General features: G+C 47.1%; 2 protein-coding genes across 3 annotated transcripts in view; both read right to left on the bottom strand.

Moving 5' to 3' along the window:
- Positions 1 to 26,066, bottom strand: part of LOC135902871 (U-scoloptoxin(11)-Sm5a-like) — a 192,093-nt gene that overhangs the window by 74,096 nt on the left and 91,931 nt on the right. The window lies entirely within an intron of this gene.
- LOC135902870 (uncharacterized) lies at positions 13,090 to 15,357 on the bottom strand. Its single transcript, XM_065433138.2, has one exon. The coding sequence runs from the start codon at positions 15,195 to 15,197 to the stop codon at positions 13,341 to 13,343; it is 1,857 nt and encodes a 618-aa protein (XP_065289210.1). The 5' UTR covers positions 15,198 to 15,357; the 3' UTR covers positions 13,090 to 13,340.

Raw genomic sequence — 26,066 nt, forward strand, 5'->3', positions numbered from 1 at the left:
TAATTTTTCAAGTCTTTGGCGTCTCCTTTCGTATGGATTAGGATTATGTTAGCGTTTTTCCAAAATTCCGGTACGCTCGAAGTCATGACGCATTGCGTATACAGGGTGGCCAGTTTTTCTAGAACAATCGGTCCACCATCCTTCAACAAATCTGCTGTTACCTGATCCTCCCCAACTACCTTCCCCTTTGCATAGCTCCCAATTAAGGCTTTCTTTACTTCTTCCGGCGTTACTTGTGGGATTTCAAATTCCCCTAGACTATTCTTTCTTCCATTATCGTCGTGGGTGCCACTGGTGCTATATAAATCTCTATAGAACTCCTCAGCCACTTGAACTATCTGATCCATATTAGTAACGATATTGCCGGCTTTGTCTCTTAACGCATGCATCTGATTTTTGCCTATTCGTAGTTTCTTCTTCACTGCTTTTAGGCTTCCTCCGTTCCTGAGAGCATGTTCCAATTCTTTCCATATTATACTTCCTTATATCAGCTGTCTTACGCTTGTTGATTAACTTGGAAAGTTCAGCCAGTTCTATTCTAGCTGTAGGGTTAGAGGCTTTCATACATTGGCGTTTCTTGATCAGATCTTTCGTCTCCTGCGATAGCTTACTGATATCCTGTCTAACGGAGTCGAAACTCGGCAGAACAACGTGCGTAGTGTACTGTGTTCGACTTTAGTCTTTAGATTTGTCCTCTTAGTCTTCCTTTCATCTCTCCTCCCCTCCTTCCCCCTTCCATTTATGTGTTGCTTTCACCTCCCTTCAGAAGAGTAGGCAGGCGTTGTGCCCCTTCCGGTGGCAGTTGCCAGCCTGCTCGTCACTTTCCCTTTCCTGTTAACTGTGTATATGTGTTCAAAACAATTAATAATAATAATAATAATAATAATAATAATAATAATAACGGAGTTACCACTGACTTCTTTGCACACTCCTAAATGATGCCCACAAGATTGTCGTTAATTGCTTCAACACTAAGGTCCTCTTCCTGAGTGAAAGCTGAATACCTGTTCTGTAGCTTGATCCGGAATTCCTCTATATTCCCTCTTACCGCCTAACTCATTGATCGGCTTCTTACGTACCAGTTTCTTCCATTCCCTCCTCAAGACTAGGCTAATTCGATTTCTTACCACATCTTGCCGAGCACGTCCACATGTTGTATGATGTCAGAGTTAGCGCAGAGTATAAAGCCTATTTCATTTCTAGTGTCGCCATTCGGGCTCCTCCAAGTCCATTTTCGGCTATCCCGCTTGCGGAAGAAGGTAATCATTATCCGCATATTATTCTGTTCTACAAACTCTGCTAATAACTATCCCTTGCTATTCCTAGAGCCTATGCCATATTCCCCCACCGACTTGTCTCCAGCCTGCTTCTTGTCTACCTCGGCATTGAAGTCGCCCATCAATATAGTGTATTTTGTTTTGACTTTACCCATCGCCGATTCCACGTCTTCATAAAAGCTTTCGACTTCCTGGTCATCATGACTGGATGTGCGGGCGTAGACCTGTACGACCTTCAGTTTGTACCTCTTATTAAGTTTCACAACAAGACCTGCCACCCTCTCGTTGATGCTATAGAATTCCTGTATGTTACCAGCTGTATCCTTATTAATCAGGAATCCTACTCTTAGTTCTCGTCTCTCTGCTAAGCCCTGGAAGCACAGGACGTGCCCGCCTTTTAGTATTGTATATGCTGCTTTTGTCCTCCTAACTTCACTGAGCCCTATTATATCCCATTTACAGCCCTCTAATTCCTCCAATAGCACTGCTAGACTCGCCTCACTAGATAACGTTCTAGCGTTAAAAGTTGCCAGGTTCGGATTCTGTTTAACAGCCTGTTCGGATATTTAGTTCAGCAGTACTGTTCAACAATAAGTAGTTGGCGCTAAATGCGTGGTCAAATAATAATAATAATAATAATAATAATAATAATGACGACGACGACGACGATGATGGTGTGCGTGCGTGCGTGCGTGCGTGTGTGTGTGTGTGTGTGTGTGTGTGTGTGCGTGCGTGCGTGCGTGCGTGTGTGTGTGTGTGCGTGTGTGTGTGCGTGCGTGCGTGCGTGTGTGTGTGTGTGTGTGTGTGTGTGTGCGTGCGTGCGTGCGTGTGTGTGTGTTTGTGCGTGTGTGCGTGTGTGTGTGTGTGTGTGTGTGTGTGTGTGTGTGTGTGTGTGTGTGTGTGTGTGTGTGTGTGTGTGTGTGTGTGTGTGTGTGTGTGTGTGTGTGTGTGTGTGTGTGTGTGTGTGTGTGTGTGTGCATCCATGTGCCGGATCTGGAGGACTTTCTTTTGCGAACATTAGTTACGGTACTTTTCAACATGTGCTTATTAAACTTGGGGAGCGGACCGAGAGTATACCTTATGGCGTAATTTTTGTGTCCACCGGGCCTTCCACATGTATAGACTTAGGTATTAAGTTCGGTCACGTTAATAAAGTGGGCCGCAAGCTTGGTCAGTGCGTGAGCGGTATAAGTGCCTACGAAGCGGTGAAGTGTCGGCGGCGGCCGCTTGACTGCGCCCTCTTGACTGCAGGGACGGATAAGTGGATTACGGTCACGTAGCTTTTGGTCGCGGCGCTCTGCTATGGCATCCGAAAAACCTCAAGCGCTCAGCGTTCCAGCTTTGGCTGATACTTAGTCTTCTAGTGCGCCTTAATTCGCTGTTCTCACTGGGCGGCGACGTTATTTTCGCATGAAGGAGCTTCTCAGAAAGGCAGCTCTCCCCAACTCCGTTTTCTTGCGATGAAGTGAACCGCACACTGATCGCTACTGCGTTCGACCGAATGGGACCGGGTGTCTCAGTTCTCCCGCTCTCTCTCCGTTTTCTTTCTTTTTTTTTTCTCAGTGGCTTCAGAGTACACATAATGGGAAAGCCATGTGAAATTGAATTCAAACCTTTGATATAGCGACGCCATGAGCGCTTCGGAGTGGAATATATAAGAGCAAAAAGAAGGCTCACCTCTCCATTCGCCTTCGAAATCGCGGTCTAGTCGCAACGTGAATATTAAGGAAGAAAGAAGTCACGCGTGAACCGCGGCCCTGGTAGTGTGTGGAAAACGTCGAACTCGGTGTAACAGCTTCGCGGGTTTACGGTTTCGTTGTTCATTCTTGCGTGTGTCGAAAAACATAATTAACTTCTTTCATTATATATTTCAATTCCTTTTAGTTACTGCCACTGTTGTTCACCAGGGATTCCTTTCGCGGCCGCGCGCAGAAATCTGCGTGGACAACTTGTAGCCAACGCGCACAGCCTTTGTCAAACATGTACGGCGCGCTCTGCGTGCGACGAAAACTGACTACACGAGCTGTCGTTGTTCCTCTAGTACACAGCCACTGAGAGCCGGAATTCTGAAAGATGTGGACTTGAGGTTTTTCTCGTTCTTAGCGGTGTTCAGCAAGAAACGCGGTACGAAGCACACAACGAGCCTCGGAGTCAGCGTTCCTCCCAATCTGAATGGGTGAAAAGCCGATTTTATTGCGTTTTATTACCATTAGCATTTCTGTTTCGTTTTTTTTATAGACTTTTATATTACCTCGACGGTTGCAATCTAATAGACCAATTCAGTTTCCTTTAACGTTTCTCTCTATTTGCATTTTTGCACCGTACAGCTTTCTTGCAAGACAAAGGAGCAATGCGCGTGGGGACTGCGATGCGGGCGTCTGTTGGTATGCCATCCTGGTGCACTAGTGTTGCGCAGTCAAGACCAGGACGAGAGAGGAGCACATGACGCACACGCCTCTGTGTCTTCGTAAACTCTTCTCGTCTCATCGTCTTGTTTGCGCTACGTTAGCATTCAATATGTGCACGAATTATGCGGTATACGTGAAACGCTGTGATTCGTGTCCAAAGAAATGAAGTTACTTGAGTGCACATATGATCAGCGGATTCATGTCTACAGCGACGACGCTGCCTGCGCGTCTTCACTGGTACAGTGAGGTACCCGGGCTTTCTAGTGGCGATCGAGTTCCGAAAACTTGTTCCTGCGAACATTTGGACGCAACGCTGCTCTTTTCTAATCGAATTGATACAATAGTTGATCTGCTTGCGGAGTCGACTTGGCGGTGGATGTACTGATAGCGTCGCACCAGGCTCATTGTTATGAAATCTTACGGAAACTTGTACCAAATGTCGGAAGCCTTGTGGGCGCTCCGGCTGCTCTTTTTTTTTTTCATCACGATACTCTGCGCCCATAGCTGTCACAGCTTGAGTGCAGCTAGGCGCGCCGGCCGCATTCAGCATTTAGAAGACTGCAGCTGGTATCTCCCTAAATATAAGCACTGGCGGGGTTTTATTTATTTATTTATTTATTTATTTATTTATTTATTTATTTATTTATTTATTTATTTATTTATTTATTTATTAGACATACTTTCAAGGCCTGAAGGCACTACAGAAACGTGTGGTAACAAATCAAAATAATGCGAAGGCAATAATGTAACGGAAAACATTTTAAGCGACAGCGTGGTACACTGCTGTTTTGAATGAAGGTGTATCTGGCCATGCATGGCGAAACAGACCATGCCCTGTTAAATCTTCGACAAGAGGTGCATGGGAGAATCTGCATGGCCTCAATAGAGAGACAGAAATGAGATTCGAAAACCGAAGAGGTCGCATCCAGCTTTTACTATACCGGCTCTGGGGAAGGGGCCTAGATAGAGAGATAGATTTAGCTAGGGGATCAGGTGGAGACGTTGAAAGCATGTGCCTCCAACTACTCTATTTTACTCGTAGTATATGCGCTAAGGCACAATAGAATGAGCTATGAATGAATTATTCAAAGAAAAAATACTGATTAAAATAGAAAAACTAAAAAGAGCCAGATGGATGACGTGAACATTTATAGACAGGAAAAAGCGCATCAGCGTCGGTCTTTCTGCAGCTATAGAAGAGGATCACCAAACAGCTTCAAATACCTGTTGCTCATCTGTCGCAATATGGGGGCCCTAAAGAAGAGCTGCAACACAGTACAGGCGCGCCACTGTAGAATTAAAGCATTCAATCGGGCACATGTAGGTATAAAAACAGCTATTTCAATATGTCCCACAAGCCGCGGGAACTCGACTCTTCCGAACTCCGAATCTGACACGGCAGCTTTGTACAAATGGAAAGGAGTCTCAACACAGAAACCGAACCAGAGGGCCATAAAATCACTGCAGAGTCGAGCTGTTTGTAAAGCTCGCATTGTGTTTCCTTTTCATTTGTTCAGTCCATCTTCATTAGTCAGGAAATCGCGGATGTCATTCACAGGACAGCTCTTACTAATAGTACGCTTTGTGAATGGTCGTTACTCGGGCACGAGCGAATATAGCACTGAGCGAGGTGACAAGAGACGAACCGCTCTCCAGTGAACCTATACTTATGCAAGCAAAATAAGAGTGCTTTAAATATAGCTCGCCCAAAGTGAGCATCCCCGGTCGCCTGTGCCCACAAAACAGTGCATATAGAATGTGAAAGAGCCCAAGCGGTGTTTTGGGGTACGCTAAGCTGGTTGGGGGCTGCAACTCTATAATTTGTAAATTTGGGCCGTGGTTTGCTGTGCACCAGTGAGTGAGTGAGTGAGTGAGTGAGTGAGTGAGTGAGTGAGTGAGTGAGTGAGTGAGTGAGTGAGTGAGTGAGTGAGTGAGTGAGTGAGTGAGTGAGTGAGTGAGTGAGTGAGTGAGTGAGTGAGTGAGTGAGTGAGTGAGTGAGTGAGTGAGTGAGTGAGTGAGTGAGTGAGTGAGTGAGTGAGTGAGTGAGTGAGTGAGTGAGTGAGTGAGTGAGTGAGTGAGTGAGTGAGTGAGTGAGTGAGTGAGTGAGTGAGTGAGTGAGTGAGTGAGTGAGTGAGTGAGTGAGTGAGTGAGTGAGTGAGTGAGTGAGTGAGTGAGTGAGTGAGTGAGTGAGTGAGTGAGTGAGTGAGTGAGTGAGTGAGTGAGTGAGTGAGTGAGTGAGTGAGTGAGTGAGTGAGTGAGTGAGTGAGTGAGTGAGTGAGTGAGTGAGTGAGTGAGTGAGTGAGTGAGTGAGTGAGTGAGTGAGTGAGTGAGTGAGTGAGTGAGTGAGTGAGTGAGTGAGTGAGTGAGTGAGTGAGTGAGTGAGTGAGTGAGTGAGTGAGTGAGTGAGTGAGTGAGTGAGTGAGTGAGCGAGCGAGCGAGCGAGCGAGCGAGCGAGGAGAGGAAAAGCACAGAGGTGAACCAGGCGAGCCCGGCTTGCTACCCTGCACTAGGTGTAAATTTAGAGTCGACAAAACAAGAAGAGAACGTCGATTACAGTCCCAAAGATAGGTGAACGGTTTCAACTACGAAGATAACGCATGGACGGAAACATGCAGGCGTATTTCACGGGAAAAGATTTAGTAAAGACAGTTGCTCAGCTTTGCTGCCACACCTATAGTGCCAGTGTAACTAATTGTACAGGGCCTTTAGCTCTGACTGCGCTTAATCTGCGCTTAATCTGGTGTCAGCCCCGGCTGTTTGGCTGGCGGCTCGCTCATCACAGGCGGAAAATAATTTATGTGCGTGTGTTGCGCAAGCTGCTCAGCGTGTGCTATCTGTGGTGACTGATTTCGCCTATGACAAGATAATTAGGAGAGTGGATTGTAAAGCCGGAACGTGCACTTCGATACGGTACGCGCAATATCCCCCTTAGGTCATACTTAGGCAAATCGCGCCGTTGAATGAAGATTGTTTTGAGTAGGCTATCTTCTGGTTGTTCAGGATTCATTCGGTCACCCTGGTCCCAAATGTCAATGGTAGTATTTCTAAGTAAATAAATAAATAAACATGTGATGCTTTTTCGTTGAGTAGGTCATTGCACATTTAAGAGTGCAACATAAGTTATCCTCACCACTACAAAAAGGAGGAGGAAATGGAAAGAGAGACGGCATAATTCACAGCTGAGTCAACGTCCGCTGTGTGATTGAGTTGAAGGATAGGTCAGCCCGTACAACTTCGCGGAAGAAGAGTGCACTTAAATTTCTCCTGCCCTCCACTCCGTTTTGAGACATCGCGCTATATCCACCAGTCATCCACTCCCACCCACAACGAAAGAACTCTGTGAAGTATTCTGCTTATTATGTATGTCGTTGTTTTTTTCTCTCGTAATGCATCCTGTCTTTCCCGCTACTCATCCCCTTGTCGAGGTCCTGCGACGCACATTTAGCGCTCACCCCCTTCTCACAAAGATTTGTTTCGATTGTTCCTTCAACATTTGTTTTGTGCATGAAACGGTGGTTAGCTGGCTAAAAGGCAGGGAATGCTTGTCGGTTTTTCACATTTAATCGAAGCCTAGCAAAATGTTGTATACCACATGGATTGTATGCGATGCATGCGCGAGCCGAAAAGCTTCATTTCAAACTTTGCTAGGCACCAGAGAACGCAAATAAGTTGCACGCCTTGTCCCGCATAATCAGTCATCCCATACCGGATCGATCAGCATGTCGGATGAAATTCGCGCACAGCTTTCGGTCAAAATTTATGGTGTCCATCTACGTTCGATAACCGTCTCTTTTTTATTATATGGTACTTAGGAGATGCTGTCGCCTTTAGTTGACACCGGCTATTCCTTTCCACTTAGAGATTTAAAAAAAAAAATTAACGCATTAAAACTAAAAGTCAACTCCAAATCATAACATGAAGTCCAGTCACACAAGTAACTAACACCACACTAAAACTGAAAGCCAGCTCAGAAATACAGCAACACAAAGTGCAGTCACATAGGTGCAGTAAACACAAAGTCCGGTCATATGACTGCACTAAAATCAAGGCACATAAGAAAGCACGGGTTAGTTTCAAATGAAGGTACATTAATCCAGGCATTGAATTAGCGTCGATGATCTCTGTAGTTCACGAAACGCAGTGCTGCCACTTTGCGGCCTTGAAGCTTTTAATGAAGTTCTGTGAACCCTAGTATGGCATTTGTCTGAACTCATCTTCAAGAACTTTCAAATCCAAGATTAGCCTGTCAGCAAATTACTTAACGTGCTGCTAGCAATGCTTCTACTGCAAAATAGATATATTCATGCGCAGGCTCGTGGGCATGTCGTTGTTTTCTTCTCCATTCTGTATGATCCATGCGAAGGTCTCTGTCAATGACACATAAAAATAAAATATCTACGGAAAACTAAATTAGCTTGTGGTCTCAGCCATAATGAGGGCGTTGGGTCACAATCAGCAAGGAAAGGCAGTCGAGAGAAGATCCTCCTTGTAAGCACGTTCGGCCTGCTTCTTTGTGCTTTGCTTGCTATAGCGGTCACGAGACGGACGCGATTGACCTGAGGGCGTTTGCATGATGCTTTGCCCAATGGAGAATCTGGGACACATTATAATTAACGAAATTAAATGGATCGGAATGAAATTGTCGCACGGGTAATAGAGACGTGAATAAAATTCGCCTGTACAGATAGAAACATAAGATAGTATGGGTCGCCGGTGGCTCCGACGCAGCAGCCTTTGTGCTTCTTATGGTTACATCTCTGTGCGATACCGAAAAAAAAAAATAACGCATCGTGGCGGCAGTAATAAATGAACAGTGTCAGTGATTTCTCTAAACTAAGTTGCCTTCCTGAACTGTAAATGCGATAATGACGACGACGACTCTTCTTCGACTGACATTAAGAAAGCGAAGAATCTTTGCGAAATGAACGCCAAGAACAGCTTCAGTGCCGAAAGCTGCGCTACCAACAAATGCTTCATCACGAAGCACCTGCGCTGCGCGAATGTATCCTCGCCTTTTGTTGACAAAATGGGAGCACAAGACATCGCCACTCTGAGAGTGTGCGCGCGCACAAAACCCCGCGCAACATACGAAGCAGGCTTACAATATGCGAGCTATATAGGTGGCTCGTATTGTGGCTACAGGTATTACATGCGACGCTCTATTCCTTCCCAAAAGGATCGACAACGCTTCATATTTTCCTGGAAAATGACAAATACGGGCGTCCCACTTGATTTTTGGTTGTAGCCTGCCATTAAATGTTTTTGGTACTCTATTCATGTAGTGGAATAATCTAGTACGCTACAACCGGTGATGTATCCCTTGCAACGGACCCTTTTGCATCTTCCTACGGCACACAAATCTACCAACAGCTCTTTAGTTTTCTTTTGCCACAACTTCTGCCTTTATTTTTTCTTTTGTGACAACCATTTATTTAACGTTTTTGGAAAAGTAGTCATGCATTCATTTCTGGAGGGCTTGTCTGCAATCATGCTCTAAATTTTTTTGAGAGGCTATTCGTACTGTTTTTAATGACAATTGATGGTCTCCTGTTTGCAACTGATCCTTTGTCTCTGGTAGGTATTATATTTTTTTTTTTCGCTAGTCAGTACAGACGCGATACCTAAATATACCGAAATTATTCGAGCTTCTGTATATATGGGTCTGCGTTTGATTATTCTATATCCGGTATTTATAATTCGCATTCGATTCGTACTCGAAAAAATTGATATTGGCCCACCTCTAGTTGTCGTAAAGTAGGACCCCATGTAGTAAACACTAGGCATGCTCCCTCCAACTGGCATAATATACAGGAAAGACGAAGCTGCCATTATCTTTGGAAATAAAAAAAAAGCGATTGCATTAATCGTCGTCCGTGTACCCATTGAAATGTGAGGGCCCTCGACCTTTGCGAATTACATCATGACTTAAAGTGCGCAAGACTCGCGTCGGAGCATCTTTGTCTTAATGTAGTGATGCCCTACCGCAGAGTCATTTGCCACAAAAAAAGTTCGATGACGCCATCTATGGAAAGACATGGCCATTGCCGTAGCTACAAACGATATAAACTAAACAACAACTTATATATGAAATTATTAGCAGAGTACTAAAAAAATACAGCATACTCTGAAGCAGTACACCGGACATTACGTTTCAAACAAGGTGTCGACGTTGAGATAGCTAGTCTTATGTGGCTGTGTCAAGAATTTCATGTTTTGTGACTTGTTTGGGTTCAGTTTATGGATGTTCGTAGTTGATGCTTTCTGCGAGGTACATGGCTAATTAGTTGCCCTACGACTGCGCTCAGCAAACGAAGATGCGAACGACTGCTTGAAAAACAATCGCTCTACTTCGCTCCGCGTGGGAGCATCTGCAGTATAACTAGCGTCATTAGAGGCATGTACAGTCACTGCGCATCCCTGTGCGCACAAAGAAGGAAACATAAAAAAAAGCACAATGCTACCAACTGCGGGAATGTCTGTGCCGTACAAACGAAAGACGGAATTGTGATATCCACTGTCTATATATATATCGTATTTCCAGGCACACTCAAGTGCGATATCAAGAAGTTCATGATCACGAACTTTGCATGGCTTAGCCGTGATGACACTACCGCTGTGATCATCGTTGGAGAGTTCAATGTGTACTTTTCAAAACTAGAGAAGAAATCGTTCACTCTCGTTTGTGCTAGGAGAGTTTGGTTTGAAGTTCCACACCATTCCCAGTCACTCAACTACGGTCGTCTATAGATTTCACTTTGGCCAAGAATCTGTCTACACAGTAATCCCAAAGCTATCGTCACTACCTTGATTGCCCTAAATTTCAGAGCAATCAATACTTTTCAAAGTGCAGAAGACTGCGAACAAACGCAATCACTAGGGTCATTTTTTCACCTCGTGCAGGCTCGTGTACACGACTGTAGTGCCGGGCAGAGGCTATGAAGTCATGTGCTGCACATGGCTCGCTGGGCTGTAGCCAATTAGAGCGAACAGCGCGTCGTCTTCTGCATCAACAGACGAAAAGCTCCCGACTCCGCTTTTCGCCTGACTTCGCACTTACTGGCTGCGTATAAGACTTTGCCTGAAGCTAAACGTCAATGTACGAGTTTCCTTTGATCAACAAATCTAGACGAACACCAGCAAAATACATCACGAACGCGCATTGCAGGAAGACCTCTCGATCGGTATAATACAGTGCGGAGTCTGAAACAGCCCGCACCAACCGTGAGTAAGATAATTTTATCTTCTGGGAAGATTAGCTCACCTTCCTCTGTGACACATGGTCACGCCAGCACTTCGGTACCATTATCGCAGCGAATATTTACTATCGTCGCTATACCAGCGCCGACAGTATCAGGCAAAATGGTGCCACGTGTTTGCAACACCAGCCTACTTGTTTGTCGTCTGTTGCCTACACTTTCATGCAGAAAGCGGATTTGGCCTACCATTTATAGACATTTTTCCGTGTTCTTACTTTTTTTTTGCCCGTGTCGCTGCCCACTTGTTTATTTGCTATTTTCTTTCTTACTTCTTTGTTTCCTTCGCGTACTTGTATGTTTTCATAACTAATAATAATAATAATAATAATAATAATAATAATAATACACTCATCGAGACTGCAGTGTAGAAAGTGTAGTTATAATGCTACACTACAGCTATAAAAATGGCTTCACGGAGGTGGGCGGAGCTACACTTTTCTACACCAAGTAAAGAAATGTCGGCTTCCTACACTAGCTACACTCGTGTAACCAATGTAGGTAAAAAAAAAATGAAACTCCATTGTACCCTGTGAAGGAGGTAGACCAGCAAAGCTGTGTTGCGCGGCACGGCGGTACGACTGCACGTACAACAGAGTTACACGGAAACGTTTTGCAGCAGCCAGTAGCGTAGCAACAGGGGGGCCGGGGGGCCGTGCGCCCCGGGTGCAAGGGGCCAGTGGGGCGGGGGGGGTGTCATATACGCCTGAAGACACCCTATCCGCCGGCTACACCCGGGGGGGGGGGGGGGTGACAGAAGACCTATGGGCCCCGGGTGCCAGACGACCTAGCTACGCCACTGGCAGCAGCACACGCACACGTGCTACGAGAAGAATCGCGCCACGTGTCGTTCCTCGGATCGTATTCCGTTGATTTCGTAGAGATCCTTGTCAAAACATAGTCTGCTGTACACCCGACAGCCCGATCCAAAATCACGGTCGAGAGAGCCTCTCCGAAACCTCGCGTTGGCACCGGCGAAGTCGTTGTTACGGCCATCGGCCACATCGGCACCGTCTCTTGCGTTCGGCGTCGCGGGAACGCTCTTCTTTCAGGGCAGGCGGATTGGCCCGACGTCGACGGTTGTATCAGGCGGCGCGGGCGCGTTCTTGTTCTCTCACCGCCGCGTAGGCGGCGCGACGGTCACATTCCCGCCGCTGCTGTCGGTGTCGTTCCTAGAATATTCGCTGTTCCTCGAGCGTACGAACCACTCGCAGCCGTCCTATAACAACGTCGGAGTGAATATGAGCCTCTATCCCCTCATCAGACAGGCAATACGTCACAGACGCGTGGTGTCACACAGATGGCCTCTACAACCGCGCTTCGGTGCCAGAGCGTTCGCTGTCCCTTTGTGGTTCCATGTCGGAGCCAACTACCTCACAGACACGTGGTTTCAGACACAGGTGGTAGCCCTACTTCTAATTGCAGCGGTTGAGCCTGTCGAGGTGGCCAAATCGAAACCCAGGAAGCGTCTCGCCACGCTGACTCGCCCGCGACAAAATTTGTAAGGGCCTTCTATGCCACTAGTCGGTGTATGCGTCGGTGCCGTAATGGTTTCAAATCGGGCTTCTGTGATTAGAGGTCCTGTATTCAAGTCATGCCGTCGGGCGATTTTAGCATGGCTTCTTTACTTGTTTATAACAGTGTTTCGTCGAAAATTGAGTTTACAAAATCACGAAGGTGTGTGGAGCCAGAAGGACCAAGTTTACGCATGTACTTCCCACAATTTACATACTAGCTAAACCGCCCCGATTACAGCTCCCGTATAGCGCCATCTAGTTACGATTGTACGAAACTGGATTAAACAATGCTTCAAGTCGATCGACGGCGTTCAGACTAAGCCAGCGGCGCAATAAGCGATGTCGTCACCGTATTTTCAGCTGCTTGTCTATAACTGGAAAAAAAGAATGCTGTGGGCATTTTTATGACAAACTTCACAACGTTTGCCGACCTTTGGCAGTATCTGCCTTACGGTCATGGTACAAGGGTGGCATATAGTGAACTTCTCGGCCGCTAACCCTTTTGTCATTTCACTGTAGTTTCTAGCGCGCGTCTCCACCATAATTAATACATTTTTACGCTATTTAAAAACTTAACGGTTACTATTATTGCTCCTTACATTTTCCCTGTGGATTTCAGTCGATTCACAGAACGTTTAACTCAAAACTGTTTTATTTAAACCAATACAAGTAAAAGGTATATACATCCTCTTCAATTTTTACATGCATTCTGCCGTACATTTAGTCGAACTCTGAAAGCACCGGTGAAAGAGAAACAAACAAGAATGTTAAGTTATGGCAAGGTAGTTCCTCCGCGTTCACGAACTCGTTATTACAGGCGATTGCTGCGAGTCCTCTTGCAAAGCACCAAGGGGACCCAACGCATAAATATGTCAGTGATAAGGCTCATAGGTGGGCATATTTAGACTGCCCCAGGAACGGTTTCTGCAGCCCCGTGTAGTCGCAGGTTCGGCACAGCTGCATTTTGTCGGTCGGCAGTACCTCCGTCCGGACGTCTTCGTTCGGCAGACGCGTCCAGACGAGCTCGAAGTGGGGTCCGTCGCGCGCCAGCGAGTGCACGTGCAGCGTGTGGGCGTTGGGGAAAGTGCGCTGCAGGAAGTCCAGCAGGCCGGCTCGCTGGTCCACCGACACCTTGCGCACAGCGACGCATAGGCGGCGCAGACTCGGCGCGGGTTGAAGCTGGTTCAGGAAGCGCAAGTCGTCCGGCAGGCGCACGCTGTGGAGCGTCAGGCAGCGCAGATGCGAGCACAACTCCTGCAGCGGCGACAGACTTGGGAGATTTCGCAGGCACCAGGGGCCAAGGTCGCCCAGCCGCAGCTCGGCAACCGAGCAGTCGAGCAGAAAGTCCAGCGTGTCGACGTTTCGAAGGTCGCACAGCGTTAACCGCTCGAGTGGGCACAGCGCATGCAGCGAGTACAGGCATTCACTTGTGCAAGTCGAGTTGTCTCCGCACGCAGTGCAGACACCCGACTTGTGTGATGTGTGGCCGCGTACGTCCAGCTCACTCAGCCGAAAAGACGCGCTCACTAGTTGCGGTAAACGCGTGGACGTGCTCAGTGCGCACGCCGGCAACGAGAGCGATCTAAGGTGAGGCACAACGGCCTGGCTTAAGGCCTCGCAGCAGTCGAATTCGCCGACGTGGAACGACGCGAGGTTCAGTTCCCGGAGCCCAGAACAAGCGGATACAAACTGGCCCAGCGTGACCTCTGCAGGAATTATCTTCGCACGGGGTCCGAGAGCAGTGACGAGCGTCAGGGCGCGAAGCTCGCACAAGTTACCGTTCCTTGTAGCCATCTCGCGGAGACGCGCCCACGAAAGAGGATGCTCCAGGCAGAGCAGAAGCTGGGTGAGGCCCTCAGTTGTCGGTATTGTGCAGGAGTCGAGCTTGGCGCATGAGCGTACGCTACTACGCGGCTTCTGAATCACACTCACGTTTCCGTACCTGATGACATCAGCTCGGCAAGCTTTTATGAGGTTGTTGGCGACCGGAGGTGGCTCATCCTGCGCGCTCAATTTAATACGACGAGTACTGCGCACGCGATCCGTAGTATAAGTGAACACTTTCCAGTTCTTGCGTTTGACGTAGGTCTCGAGCGTCAAGCGCAAAAGGCGAGTCCATTGGCGTTTTCTGTTCTGTTCGTGCAAGTGAACGGATACAATTGATGGGCAGCGCTTCAACACGTAAACCAGAAAGTCTGTGAGAGCCTTTTTGGGAGCCACCTCGACGTACATGCGCTGCAGGGATTGCAGCCCAAGGGTCACCTCGTTTCTCTTGAGGTGATTTAGCAGAAGCTTCGTGTGCGCGCGCCGGTCTCGGTAGAGCGACCACTCCAGGCACGTTAGTTTGCTCAGCTCGTTCGCTGCGAGAGCAAGCAGAGTTGATGGAAGGACCTTCGCGTTGATGCAACGAAGTGTGGTCAAGTTGACGCAAAGGCGCAGGCCATCCCCAATGACGACAGCGTCGAGCTGGACGCAGTTGTTGATGTCCAGTTCAACGATGGCCCATGCTCGAACGGCGTCAACAAATTCGGCGAAGAGCTCCGGAGGATGCGTGAAGTGGAAGCTCGTGAAGTGAAGCACGTCAGGGGTGCGGGCGACGCGCTGAAGGCGTCGACAAACCGCCTCGAGGACTATCAGGTCAGCGGGACTAAGGTAGGTGAACACGCCCGCCAGCACTTGGTCCGGCAGCCCGAGCAGCGTGCACTTTTGGTCAGGCTTTCGAGCGCTCGCCAAGCTCGCCATGTCGCTTCTGACAGGAACTCTGCAAGCACTGAGCGAACGCGGGAGAGCCCCTTTCGTGGTGCGCTGCCTCGCGGTGGGCGTGTTTAAACCACGTGCTGACGATAAAGCCACAGATAAATCGGCAGATACTGCCACTTGGCCTTCACGAGTGTCTCTTCACTGAGCAATCTTTGTGGAATGATTGAAAAATGTAGCACGCGTTTGCACACTTATGCGCACACGCTTGCAAATTTTTAAATAATATCGCGCGAGCGTCAACCGGATTGCCCGCATGGCACGTCAGCACCTTATAACGGCGACATCGGCAACAATATGCGCAAGCGCGCAAGGCGCTTTCCAGTGCGAGCATCGTGTGTTACGCTGTTCGCATCAGGAAGACACAGGCGCTGCCGGGGCTACCTTGTTTCCGAAAAGCCGGTGTGAAAACAGGTGTAGATTGAGATGTTTCATCTGCGATGCACTCTTAATTCTTCTTATTATTAATACCGGAACCCGCGCATGCGCCTGGGAATAAAGGGAAATGAAAGGAATAAAGGGAAATAAAAGGAAGGGAAATGTATGAGCACGTGCGAGGTATTGCCATAAGAAGAAGCAGGAGGGGTAATTGCAAATACCCGCGCCTGCGTGTCCTGGCTATTCGTGGCGGTGCGCGAAGGGGCCTCGTGGATAACAAAGATGTAGGGCGCGTGCACTTTTGAAGAGAACAGCTAGCAGACGTCATTCGAACTGGAAATTACTTTCCGCGCTGATCTCGCTGCTTCTTGCCGTTGTAAGGAGCTGAGATGTCGTGTGGTCGACTCTCGAGCGGTGTTATTAACAAAAATTACGAGGGTGTAGAATGAAGGCGCCTGCACTGTCACCATTCATAAGATGTCCTAACAGTACCGCGTCTCTGCGTCTATATGCATGGTGGTGATATGTTCGCAGACGCCGTCATTGTGATACATGTAACCACCATACGCACCATCATGCTTTCGAGCGCACGTGGTAGTTATAGTGCGCATGTCAGTAGTTCTATTTACCTATATACCCCTGCGGCCGATAATAAAGCGTGTTTGGTGCCTTGCTTCATGTCTGCGCACGGCACACATGCTTTGCGCGCTCGCGATTGTGAACAACTGCACGGCCTAGACGCCCAAAAGGCATCATTTTTGTTGCTGCCTTCAATTTTATTAACGTAGTTACATTTATGAGGCTTTTACAGTCAATTAAACCAGGATTAATTAAGCCTGATGGGAAAACAAGCACGCGCAGGTATGGCATAGGTTCTCCCATGACCATTTCTGTTCTGCGCGGCTTCTGTAAGGCACAAGCGATGGTTCTGTTGCACAGCGGCCATATTTAACTTTGCGAAGTGTGCGCTTGAAATTCGGTTGTTGACCAACTAGGTGGTTACAGATAGGCTTTACATCGGGCGCCCTTTCCATTACACTCGAGAGCGGAAATTGTCGTGCTCGGCAATTGATGAACTGATTTGAATGGAACTGTTTGCCTTCGAAGAAGCTAAATAACATCTATGCCCGGTTCCACAAAAAATATTCAGCTAATTCTTCATTTAAGAATACCGAAATTCGCATTCTGGGAATTTTGAAAAGCTATTTTTACAATGTCTTGGCTTCACAACAGAAGTACAGATATCTGAAATATGTACAAGGCATCGTTCATCCCACCTAAAGCGCAAAACTGATATATTTTGGCCACGTCTAATTAATTTCGCGGTGTGGAATTAAGCACGCGGTGTGGAGAAAGGTTCGCGAAAGCGAAAAAATGTCATTCATACGACTTGCAGCTCGAAGCTACAAAGGAAGCCCAAACGCGGTTATCAGAAAGAAGAAGAAGAAGAAAAAAAAGAAGCTTCCGACTTGCCTTAATTTTCCGTTCCATGCCCTTTTGTAGTACGGGTACCACACACAAAATTCCTGAAAAACTATAAGCACTCAATAGCTGGTATACATATATATTTACAGCCTAAGACGCAAGCTTTATTTGCATTAAGCAAATCCCTTCCCCAACGTGGAGTAGCAGGCTAGAGGCACTTCACTCAGGCCGACCTCTCCACCTTAAGAAGACGAGTTCTTGACCAGCTGCTATTCTTGCTTCGCTCTGGCTTTTCAGTTAAATTTTTGCGTACCGATGCCCCCGTGGTGGGTACAGTATCAAAAGCAATGACGGACGTTCCGCCCCCTCTGCCGCCAAGGTTGGGAGCTGGCCTTCAAGCTGCAAGTTGGTCTGCAGCGCCCGACCACCTGAACGTGACTCTGCAGGTCATCGAGTTGCTCTGACGTCGACGACATGGAAATCGACGGTGGATATACCGAGGCCACAATTCGCCGGTTGAAGAGGAAACTTCGTAGGACATCAAGCGTGAGTGAGCTTAACTACAATAAGGCGCCCTCACAGCAAGCGTACACAATCGCCTATACATCCCCGTCGCTGCTACAGGCAACCTCAATTCCCTCAATAGGCAAACTCTCACTGCCTATCCGAGAAGCTGGCTCCAGGGCAAATCTGAGAGGTCCGAATTAATCCCAGAAGAAAAATACTTACTGTTGATGTGACTACACGAGCCATCCTCAACACTTTAAAAGCTGTGACTCAGCTAGGAAATATACTTGTGCGCTCATTCATCGTACGTGGAGGCAGCACCACCGCCGGTGTGATCTACGATATGGATACAGATATTGATGATGGCGATCTACCAACGCTAATCTCCTAACTGTCCATATCACAGACATACGCCGTTCTGGACAGTCGAGGTGCATAATGCTCATTTTTGAGGGAGACAACTTAAAACACATCTAAAAGTGGCTTATGTGAGGCATCCTGTCCTTCCATACGTCCCTAAGCCATTACAGTGCCATAAATGCCAGAAAATTGGGCACGTAAGTGCTGTGTGCGTGAACAAGAAGACATGTCCCCGCTGTGGTCGTGATCACGATGAGTTGACGTGTGCTGGCTCTGACTTGAAGTGCCCTAACTGCTATGGGCCGCACGAGGCAACGTCGAAGGATTGTCCAAAATTATGAATGAATGAATGAATGAATGAATGAATGAATGAATGAATGAATGAATGAATGAATGAATGGTGTTTATTGGCGCAAGGGCCAGGTATGGCCAAAGAGGGCCAGGAGCGTGGTGATGCGTTCGCAATGTAGTTATGAGTTCTATGAGGTTGATGTGACGTGGCTGTAAAGGGGCCTTAAAAATAGTTGCTCTAGAGTATGTAAAATCTATCTGTAATGAAATTATGTCGATGACAATTGACGTTTTCTATGACCATTAAAATCCATCGTCAAAGAATGATGCAAAATAGAAAATATGTGAAATGGTAAAATTACCTCGAGCACTACTGCCTCGCTAGAGCCCTTGAATAACAAAGGCCTAGAGGCATATGCTATACGAAACAGCTATCACAGCGGCATCCTCTGAACACAGGAGACGCTACGAACGTGTGGGGCTAATAACATGCAACACAACGTCTTTCAGAAAACGTAGGAATGCGTTGGTGTCAAAGAATGGTTCTGGGCCGAGTAACATTGCAGGATGAAAAGGGATGTGCTGCCGATATGCTAGGGGAAAATGTTTCTTTATCTCAGATTGAGCTGCCCAACACTCCAGCAGGACGTGGAGGACGGTCAGCCTCTCCCCACATCTACCACATGTTGGAGGATCATTTTCAGTGAATAAAAAGTTATGCTGCCAAATGTGTGTCCTATTCTGAGACGACAGAATAAGACATCTGTTCGCCGTGATTTTGTTGCGGTGGGCCAAGAACCTAACTACGGCTTTATCACGTGCAGTTTGTTATTTATTTCTTCGTCCCACATGCGTTGCCAGTGGTTTCGTAGTTTTCTTCTTAAGAAAGGCTTCAGGTCTGTGACAGGGACCGAAGCAGTAGCATTAACTGCATGCAATGAAATTGCATGCAGTTATGCAGTGATGAGGTCATTTGGTCCGCTAAAACGTTACCGTCGATGCCTCTATGTCCAGGTACCCAGCATATAATCCCATCTTGGTTAGATATATATGCTTTACACAGGACGGAATAGAGTTCATTAATTACCGGATTTTTGTGGTTACAGAATGACATCAAGGCCTTCACAACACTAAGGGAGTCCGTATATATAACTGATTTGTGGAGTTTTTATTTCTTTATATGTTTTACAGCCGACAATAGTACGTAGGCCTCAGCCGTAAAGATGCTAGTTTCCGGATGCAGTACATCGGATTCCGAGTAGGACGGACCGACGGCTCCATAGGATGACTTCGATGCGTCTGTGTAAAACTCCGTGCAGGAGTGTTCGTACTGGAGTTCCCGGAAATGCATTTGGCTTTCAATCTCTAGAGCGTGCTTTGTAACTTGCATGAAAGATATATTGCATTGTGTCAGCTGCCACTCCTAAGGAGGTAGCAGCTTGGCTGGATGCTTTAGGCGAAGCTCGAGGAGTGGGGCATGCATTTCATCACTAAGCTCCCTCACACGCAGCGAGAAAGGCTGTCTTACGGAGGGACGATTACGAAAGGGTGTAGCATATGTCATATCGTTAACGGTATTAAAACACGGATGTTGAGGATTAGAGTGCACTTTCAGAAAACATGTTTGGCTGATGTATGTTCTCTGCAGATGAAGTGACCACTCATTTGATTCTACATATAAACTTTCATAAACTTTCATATAAACTTTTTTCCCCTCTTGGCCGGCGGAGAAGGGAGGCTTCGTTCCGGCCGCGGAGCTCTCCACATCTCAGTAAGGTGCCTAGTGGTGGTCTCGTGCTGACGATGCCCTCTCGGTGAGCGCATATTTCCCCCCTCATCTTTTAAGAGGTTCAATACATACAAGCATTTGTCTCGCAAACCAGATTTACTTCAAGGGAATTTTCCACGTCTCAATAATTTCTCTCGTCGTATTCGAGTGCTGATTGCCGTGTTATAGTTTGTTAACGAAGCTTTCCCTCAAGTCTAAATATTTTAAGGCAGTTTGTCGTGTGCGTATCATGGCCACGCATGCTTATATCGCCTTCCGTTTCCCTACCACGGTTGCGCTTTAAAACCACGGCGCTGCAATATTGCTTTCCTCTCCTTCCTTCTTCTCCGCCCTTAAACTGGCTCTCTTAACTACTACACGCAGAGACAAAGCAACAGCGTGCGCATGCGATCCCATAGATGAGATGAATACATATATCTACTGTCGCGGACAACATCAGTCCCTTTCCACATAAGTATGAGGCTCGGAGCAGGAGCTATGGCGCTTGAAAGTAACCTGTGGCTTGACGAACCAACCGACTGAGCTACCTTTCTGGGCAACATTGAAGGGTCACGAGTTCAAATCACATGTTATGTTCCTTTTTCCCCCTTTTTTCTTTTTTTTCTTTCTTTTTAATGTCTTTGCCTTCATTTTATCACTGTACGGAAACCCTCCTAAAAAAATTATATATCCTCAATTATGTATGGCCACACATGTGCAGGTCATAAATACCAGGTTCTAAATACCAGGTCATAAATACCATCCGCGCGGTATAACCGAGCTCAGATTGGCCCACCTTGACTGATCAAATAGGGCACCACTGTAGGTTAAATGAGGCGTACAACTCCTGCGGGACCCGCCGTGGTTGCTCAGTGGTTATGGTGTTAGACTGCTGAGCACGAGGTCACGGGATCGGATCCCGGCCACGGCGGCCGCATTTCGATGGGGGCGAAATGCGAAAACACCCGTGTACTTAGAATTAGGTGCACGTTAAAGAACCCCAGGTGGTCGAAATTTTCGGAGTCCTCCACTACGGCGTGCCTCATAATCAGAAAGTGGTTTTGTCACGTAAAACCCGATAATTTAATTTTTAATTTAACTCCTGCGGGGACGGTAGAGTATCCGTCTCCCGTGCAAGAGGACCGTGATTCAAATCCCGGTGCCGCGCAATTCTCCACCGGAAAATACAAAAAAAAACCATGCGCTGAGAAAATTGCACAAACAGGCCTGGAGTGCGGCCTGATCCCGGTGACCAGAACCGGTAACGCACTCTCTCACCAGAGCAGGATTGGCCACCCTGGTGCAGTACTTGGCCACAACCTCCTATATGAATACAACAATCAAACCCCGGCCCTCAGTCCCCAGCAGCCGCGAAGCAACTGACCACGGCGGTGGTCAGATCTGTGACGCTGCAGAGGGTGCTAAGAATACCTGGCTCCGGACAGGCCGCCATTGGAATCTGAACCTGGCAACATTTAACGTTAGAACGCTATATAGTGAGGCGAGTCTAGCAGTGTTATTGGAGGAATTAGAGGGTAGTAAATGGGATATAATAGGGCTCAGTGAGGTTAGGAGGACAAAAGAAGCTTATACAGTGCTAAAAAGCGGGCATGTACTGTGTTACCGGGGCTTAGCGGAGAGACGAGAACTAGGAGTCAGATTCCTGATTAATAAGGAAATAGCTGGTAACATACAGGAATTCTATAGCATTAACGAGAGGGTGGCAGGTCTTGTTGTGAAACTTAATAAGAGGTACAAATTGAAGGTGGTACAAGTCCATGCCCCTACATGCAGTCATGATGACCAGGAAGTCGAAAGCTTTTATGAAGACGTGGAATCGGCGATGGGTAAAGTCAAAACAAAATACACTATACTGATGAGCGACTTCAATGCCAGGGTAGGCAAGAAGCAGGCTGGAGACAAGTCAGTGGGAGAATATGGCATAGGCTCTAGGAATAGCAGAGGAGAATTATTAGTAGAGTTTGCAGAACAGAATAATATGCGGATAATGAATACCTTTTTCCGCAAGCGGGTTAGTCGAAAGTGGACGTGGAGGAGCCCGAATGGTGAGACTAGAAATGAAATCGACTTCATACTCTTCGCGAACCCTGGCATCATACAAGATGTAGGCGTGCTCGGCAAGGTACGCTGCAGTGACCATAGGATGGTAAGAACTCGAATTAGCCTAGACTTGAGGAGGGAACGGAAGAAACTGGTACACAAGAAGCCAATCAATGAGTTAGCGGTAAGAGGGAAACTAGAGGAGTTCCGGATCAAGCTACAGAACAGGTATTCGGCTTTAACTCAGGCAGAGGACCTTAGTGTTGAAGCAATGAACGACAATCTCATTGGCATCATTAAGGAGTGCGCAATAAAAGTCGGTGGTAACGCCGTTAGACAGGAAACTAGTAAGCTATCGCAGGAGACGAAAGATCTGATCAAGAAACGCCAATGTATGAAAGCCTCTAACCCTACAGCTAGAATAGAACTGGCAGAACATTCTAAGTTAATCAACAAGCGTAAGACAGCGGACATCAGGAACTATAATATGGATAGAATTGAACAGGCTCTCAGGAACGGAGGAAGCCTAAAAACAGTGAAGAAGACACTAGGAATAGGCAAGAATCAGATGTGTGCGTCAAGAGACAAAGCCGGCAATATCGTTACTAATATGGATGAGATAGTTCAAGTGGCTGAGGAGGTCTATAGAGATTTATACAGTACCAGTGGCACCCACGACGATAGTGGAAGAGAGAATAGCCTAGAGGAATTCGAAATCCCACAGGTAACGCCAGAAGAAGTAAAGAAAGCCTTAGGAGCTATGCAAAGGGGGAAGGCAGTTGGGGAGGATCAGGTAACAGCAGATTTGTTGGAGGATGGTGGGCAGATTGTTCTAGAAAAACTGGCCACCCTGTATACGCAATGCCTCATGACTTTGAGCGTACCGGAATTTTGAAAAAACGTTAACATAATCCTAATACATAAGAAAGGAGACGCCAAAGACTTGAAAAATTATAGACCAATCAGCTTACTGTCCGTAGCCTACAAAGTATTTACAAAGGTAATCGCAAATAGAATCAGGAACACCTTAGACTTCTGTCAACCAAAGGACCAGGCAGGATTCCGTAAAGGCTACTCAACAATAGACCATATTCACACTATCAATCAAGTGATAGAGAAACGTGCAGAATATAATCAGCCCTTATATATAGCTTTCATTGATTACGAGAAAGCGTTCGATTCTGTCGAAACCTCAGCAGTCATGGAGGCATTACGGAATCAGGGTGTAGACGAGCCGTATGTAAAAATACTGAAAGATTATAGCGGCTCCACAGCCACCGTAGTCCGCCACAAAGAAAGCAACAAAATCCTTGTAAAGAAAGGCGTCAGACAGGGAGATACGATCTCTCCAATGCTATTCACAGCATGTTTACAGGAGGTATTCAGAGGCCTGGAGTGGGAAGAATTGGGGATAAAAGTTGATGGAGAATACCTTAGCAACTTGCGATTCGCTGATGATATTGCCTCGCTTAGTAACTCAGGGGACCAATTGCAATGCATGCTCACTTACCTGGAGAGGCAAAGTAGAAGGGTGGGTCTGAAAATTAATCTGCAGAAAACTAAAGTATTGTTTAACAGTCTCGGAAGAGAACAGCAGTTTACGATAGGTAGCGAAGTACTGGAAGTGGTAAGGGAATACATCTACTTAGGGCAGGTAATGACCACGGATCCGGGTCATGAGACTGAAATAACCAGAAGAATAAGAATGGGCTGGGGTGTGTTTGGCAGGCATTCTCAAATCATGAATCATCCCTCAAAAGGAAAGTGTATAACAGCTGTGTGTTACCAGTACTCACATATCGGGCAGAAACCTGGAGGCTTACGAAAAGGGTTCTGCTGAAATTGAGGACGACGCAACGAGCTATGGAAAGAAGAATGATGGGTGTAACGTTAAGGGATAAGAAAAGAGCAGATTGGGTGAAGCAACAAATGCGGGTAAACGACATCTTAGTTGAAATAAAAGAAAAAGAAATGGCATGGGCAGGATATGTAATGAGGAGGGCAGATAACCGATGGTCATTAAGGGTTACGGACTGGATTCCGAGAAAAGGGAAGCGTAGCAGGGGGCGGCAGAAAGTTAGGTTGGGCGGATGAGAATAAGAAGTTTTGCAGGGACAACATGGCCACAATTAGTACATGACCGGGGTAGTTGGAGAAGTTTGGGAGAGGCCTTTGCCCTGCAGTGGGCGTAACTAGGCTGATGATGATGATGATGATGATGGTGATGATGATGATGATAAACTTTCAATGGGACTTGTTCTGAAAGCGCCAGTGGCCAGTCGGATACCTAGATGGCCGACCGGATCTAGCATCTTTAGCGCGCTCGGGACGGCAGAAGGATAGATCACGGCACCGTAGTCCAACCGTGATCGAATGAGGCTCTTGTAAAGATTCATTAAACATTTCCTGTCACTGCCCCATGTTGTGTTGGATAAAACTTTCAGTAAGCTTATTGTTTTTAAGCATTTGACCTTGAGATACTTTATGTGTGGAATAAAAGTTAGTTTAGAATCAAGTAAGAACTTGTGTTCTTTGTTGACAGGTATTTGCTGACCATACATTTCGATACTGGGATCTGCAATGAGCCCTTTGTTTCTCGTGAAAAGCACGCAAGAACTCTAGTTGGGGTTCACTTTAAATACATTTTCGTCGGCCCATTTGGACACTTTGTTCAAGCCCTGTTGTACTTGCCTCTCACATACTGTAAGGTTGCAGGATTTAAAACCTATCCATATGCCGTCTACGTAAACAAAATAAAGTATGACTGGCGGTAATGAAGCCCGAAGCGTGTTCATTTTCACGATGAAGAGCGTGCAGCTAAGCACACCTCCTTGAGGTACACCAGTTTCTTGTATAAAAGGTCACGACAATACATTGCCGATTTTAACGTGAAGGTACGTTTGGACAAATAGCTTTCTAGTATATTTAACATATTTCCACGAATGCCCGTTTCCGATAAGTCTCGCAAGATCCCGTATCGCCACGTTGTGTCATACGCCTTTTCCATATCGAGAAATATTGATAAGAAAGACTGTTTGTGTAGAAATGCGTCCCGGATATTTCCTTCAATACGTACAAGATGATCAGTTGTGGAGCGCCCTTCTCTGAAGCCACGTTGATAGGGATCAAACATATTGTTACGTAGGAAGACGCAGACGAAAAGCTATATACAAGTATATTTACAAGGCAGTACGCCGCACTTTGCCAAGAGGCAACAGCCCGCGCTAGCCTCTAATCGTCGTCGTCGTCTTCTCACTACTCGCCTCTTGGTCATTGTAAACACTGTTCCGTAGCGCTACCCCCGGCGGCAAAAGCGCCATCCCGGAGCGACTAAAGGCCGGACTCGGAAGCAGTCTAGTAGGCCTTGAGCCTACTGACGTGCACGACATCACTAGATGCCAGAGTAGAGGATGAGGTTGAGCACACAGGAGCAATTTCGTACGTCACAGGCGTCACTTGGCGCAGCACGCTGTAGGGCCCTGTGTATCGTGAAAGGAGCTTTCTGAAAGTCCGACGTGACGAGAGGGTGACCATGAAAGCACTAGAGCACCAGGCGAAAACTGTACGTCACGGTGGCGGGCGTTGTACTGACGCTGCTGAGTGGTTTGCGAGGCCGTCAGTCAAGCACGGACAAGCTGGCGTGCATGGTCGGCGAGGGCGATGGCGTCGCGCGCATACTCGCTTGTTGAGGTCGCTGCAGGAGGAAGTGCCGTGTCAAGGGGCAATGTCGGTTCGCGACCGTACAATAGATAAAATGGAGAAAATGCGGTGGTGCCGTGCCGGGAACAATTGTACGCAAATGTGACGTAAGGAAGGGCAATGTTCCAGTCGTGGTGGTCCTTGGAAACGTACTTGGAGAGCATATCGGTAAGAGTACGGTTTAACCGCTTTGTCAGGCCATTGGTTTGAGGATGGTATGAGGTAGTTGGCTTGTGTTGAGTGAAGCAGGAACGCACAATGTCGGCGATAACTTTCGAGTGGAAGTTACGACCACGGTCAGTAAGCAGCTGTCGCGGGGCGCCATGAAGTAAGATAATGTCCCGCAAGAGAAAGTCCACGACGTC

This window comes from Dermacentor albipictus, chromosome 1, assembly GCF_038994185.2.
Source record: "Dermacentor albipictus isolate Rhodes 1998 colony chromosome 1, USDA_Dalb.pri_finalv2, whole genome shotgun sequence".
In the NCBI taxonomy this organism is placed as follows: Eukaryota; Metazoa; Arthropoda; class Arachnida; order Ixodida; family Ixodidae; genus Dermacentor; species Dermacentor albipictus.

Coding starts and splice junctions, on each gene's coding strand:
- LOC135902870 (XM_065433138.2), bottom strand. CDS start 15,197: ATGGCGAGCTTGGCGAGCGCTCGAAAGCCTGACCAAAAGTGCACGCTG.